The sequence below is a fragment of the Arachis ipaensis genome, chromosome B05, assembly GCF_000816755.2.
Source record: "Arachis ipaensis cultivar K30076 chromosome B05, Araip1.1, whole genome shotgun sequence".
In the NCBI taxonomy this organism is placed as follows: Eukaryota; Viridiplantae; Streptophyta; class Magnoliopsida; order Fabales; family Fabaceae; genus Arachis; species Arachis ipaensis.
In genome coordinates this window covers 147,466,762-147,470,803 of record NC_029789.2, presented here as the reverse complement: position 1 = coordinate 147,470,803, position 4,042 = coordinate 147,466,762, and the positions used below count along the sequence as shown (strand labels likewise).

Below are 4,042 nucleotides of genomic sequence, written 5' to 3'. Positions count from 1 at the left end.
AATAGAATATTTTTTGAAAAAATATATGATTAAAAATCTAATTTTTTAATTGTAGATATCTTTAATTTACAACAAAATATTTAATTAATTTTAATTTTTTTTAGATTAGAAAAGATCTAATTACAAGAGTAAAAATAATGTAAAAGCTCAATGTAAAAGATAAATTGAAAAAAATATAAAAATTTAATTAAAAATTTAGTAAAATTATATAGACTAATGGAATGATTAACCAAACAAAATCACAGGGTTGATTTCTTTCCCATAGCGCTAAAAATAAGCACCAGCAGCAAGTACCATTATATTAAATCAAAACAATACAGAACATCATAGATTATGCATTCATGCTAATTAAGTCGCGTGTGTGAATAAAGGAAAAAAAAAAAAAACTACTGTGACATTGTATCATGAAGTTTAAATATGATAAAACAAATTAACCAACTAAAAAACCCTGGTTTCTAACTACCAAGTAAATTATACAAATTTCATCATAAAATTTATAACCTAAACAATTCTTTTAGCATTACATCTATAGCGTGGCACAACAAAAATAGGCGGTGGCATGCCTTTTGCCGAGAAGCTTGGAACGAAGTGTTTACCAAATTTTTTATTCTCTACATTGAACACTCCGGTATCACACGAACCAAATGCAAGATTCTGAAAGTAAACATTTACGTAATCATCTGTATAATATATTGAATTTGGAGAAAGAGTAGGACACCTTAAACTTGGCACTGAAACTGAATGATTGTCTCCAACGAATAAGATTTCGCCATTCACTGTTTCGATGTTCTTCTGTCCCCTTGATAACGGAAGATTTAGTTTAAACACCGTAAAATTCACACTCAAGTGAGGTTTATCAAATTTATGTAACTCCTCCTCTAGATCCCTGCTTAGATCAGGTTCAACATACTCTTCTACTTTTTGGTTTTCAAGTTCATCCATAATCTTCTTTATCTCCTCCCTTAGTTCGTCATGTTCTTCTTGGGTTCTAGCTTCATATTCCGCTCGAGCTCTTTTCCTCATCTCTTCTATCTCGACATCCTTGCGAATTCTCTCTTCCATGGTAAGGTAGTCTCTTCGAACATGTAGCAACTCTCCCATGGAAGTTTCCACAAGATAAGCATTGCCAGAATAGTTGCACCACAAAAATTCCGAAAGTCCTTCATTTATGGTCTTGAACCGGAGATAACAAGGAGAGGAATTATTACCACCGGGTCTTTGCTTATACCTGTTAGAAAAGCAAAAGAAAGCAATGAAAAAAATTGTATTTACAAAATATTTAAAAATATTATTGGACTAACAAATAACTATATCATAAATACTTATGAAAAAGTTAATATCTACTAAGAACCAATCAGCATTGTAAATCCTTAAACATCTATATTCTAATAGTCTTTAATAATACCTTTTGCGATAAATTCTGACGATCCAGCTGTAAAAATCCACGGCGTATGCCATACCCTTGTAAAAGATAACATCCGCAAAGCATTGTATTTCTTTGTTGGGTTTTGCATAGCTCCAGAAATTGTTACCCGATTTGTAATGTGCCAATGTTTGAGTGCCGCCATAGATTGCAATCACTTCAAAATCATTGGGGAAATCATTCGGGTCTTTGGAAAGAACGGCTTTGTTGACACCATACTCATCCATGTGCATCACTCGGTCACCATCATCGCACTGAATTGGCGGCAGTTTGATCATGGAATTTTCCGATTCGCTTGCAAACGGGTTTATGAGAACCAGTTCTATTTGCGGCGATTTGTTATCTACGAAGAACAACCATCCATGAGAAGATCCACAGCATCTTTTGTAAGGAAGGCTGAGTTGAATTTGATTGCAGAGAGTATCTTTGGCTATGTTGTACAAACCACGAATTTCTTGATGGCCTTCCATAGGAACCACGAGTAGAGGAAGTTGATGATTTGCGCGGAAAAGATGGTGTTTGTGCTTGTAAAATCTATGGGAGAAAGAGAGCCAAGGTTTGCACACTGCACCGAATCGAGCATAGTCATAGATATCATCAAACCTATCTGTGATCATATTCAATATGTCATCACCAAGAAGTGTCCATTGAGATGAAGCCATAATCACAATAGAGAAGGAAGGAGAGAAGAGAAAAAGAGAATCACAACAGAGAGAGAAGAGAAAAAGAAAGACTCTGCTTTACTGGTTTTATTTCTACTTAATGCCTGGGAGGATCAATCGTATATTTTATATGTAGTTGAAAAGATTTTGATGTTCGTATTATTATGTAAGTTTGATTTCAGTAAAATACAATTTTTTTTTTAAGATTTGAATTCCTTTTAAAGATAGTGACGTAATCTTTTATGTGATCAATTTTTGAACAAAATATATCTTATCTAAAATTTTGTAGATGCGGATTACATTTATTTTTTTCAAAATTAATATAGAAAACTAGAAAATAAATTAAGTTCAAAATTTCATGAAAAAAGTGATATTGCAATTTAAAATATAAAATATTATATCTTAACTGAAATATGAATTTAAAATATCTTTGATTGAAAATAATATCTATGAAGTAAAAATTTTATCTTAATTTTAAATTATGATTATTATATATTAAGATGATAATGATAGTGATGGTGTTGGTGGTAGTGAGGGTAATGCCAATAGTTTTATTCAAGTGTCACAGTATCCTTCTTCTTGAAGGTTTTGTTTGCTTTCTTCTATTGGTGAAACTTTTAGGGTTGAGAGTTTTTGACAGTGTGAGTCTGGATCAACGAGTTGCTTGGTTTTGGGCTCCGCAATCGAAAACTATTTTATGGACCGAAAAAATTCAATGGATCACAACGCCTAATTTATATTAAATATTGAATCCATTTTAATTTTATTATTTAAATTGTAGTTGGATTTTTAATAGGCATGTGAATAACTTCTTTTAACATGAAATATATGTTTAAGAATTGTTTAATTTGTTTAGTGTTAGCAACCTAAAACTTGTTTAACTATACTTTAATTAATGTTGAATTAACAATTTTGAAATTAGAGATTCTGAAAAAATATATAATAAAAAAAAAGAAAAAAATGAAAACATTAATTAATATATTATTAAAATAACTTGAAACATAACATTAAAATATAAAAATCTTTTTGGTGGCCGACACTATTTATATCCCCATACAAAGGCCGAAACTCTGGGAGGCACTTAAGCCGACTCAAAACATACTATAAAAACTACTTAGTCATAATAATTAATAAACTCTCTTATTTTATTCTCCTTACTAAATTAAACTACTAATTAGTTTTTAATCCATTAATCATGATGTTTTCTGTAACCATTGTTGCTGTAATGCTCTTCAAGATCTACTTTATTTGAAAACCTTCTTCCACAGGAAGTACATACATGCTCCATTTCACGATGAACCCTTGATTGATGATCTCTAAGACCTTGATCATTATCACAACGGGTGTTGCATAAATTACAAAACCCATCAAAATCTCTTCTTCCTGTCTCTTGACTAAATCTTTCATTTCTTTCTTTTTCTTCTTCTTTCTCTCTTTTCTTATCTTGTTTACTCTTTTTTTTATTAGTCTTCTTTTTATTCTGTTCATATTCATCTTCATCTTTCTCTCCCTCTTCTTTATTTTGATCATTATTATATTTATACCTATTCAATCTCACAGTAGACATTTTCTGTTAATACAAATACAATAAGATGTTAATAAATGATATAATTCTATAGTTATTAATAGGTGAGGTTGAAATGTAAAATTATAAGCTTAATATATATACTACTTATAAATGATATGAAAATGTAATATCTAAAATGTGCATTTAAATTTGTATAAATATTATTTAACAACTAATATTGCAAATATTTCATCATCAAAATTCACATGTAAAAAATTTAATTTAAAACATTAAATTCATGAGTTAGTAGGTAACATGAATCACATTTAATAACCAACGAAAAATTCATAACTCTATTGTTTTCTAACTACCTTTTATAAATTTCATGCAAATAACATGAGTTTAATAATGGACATAAATATTGGAAGTGAATAATTAATAGTAAAATAG

At 29.7% G+C, this 4,042-nt stretch overlaps 1 protein-coding gene across 1 annotated transcript; it reads right to left on the bottom strand.

Moving 5' to 3' along the window:
- On the bottom strand, nucleotides 457-2,188 carry LOC107644867. The gene is made up of 2 exons (XM_016348814.2): nucleotides 1,406-2,188; nucleotides 457-1,228 (listed from the first exon to the last, which is right to left on the bottom strand). Exons 1-2 carry the CDS (start codon nucleotides 2,083-2,085, stop codon nucleotides 502-504), a joined length of 1,407 nt encoding a protein of 468 aa, XP_016204300.2. The 5' UTR covers nucleotides 2,086-2,188; the 3' UTR covers nucleotides 457-501.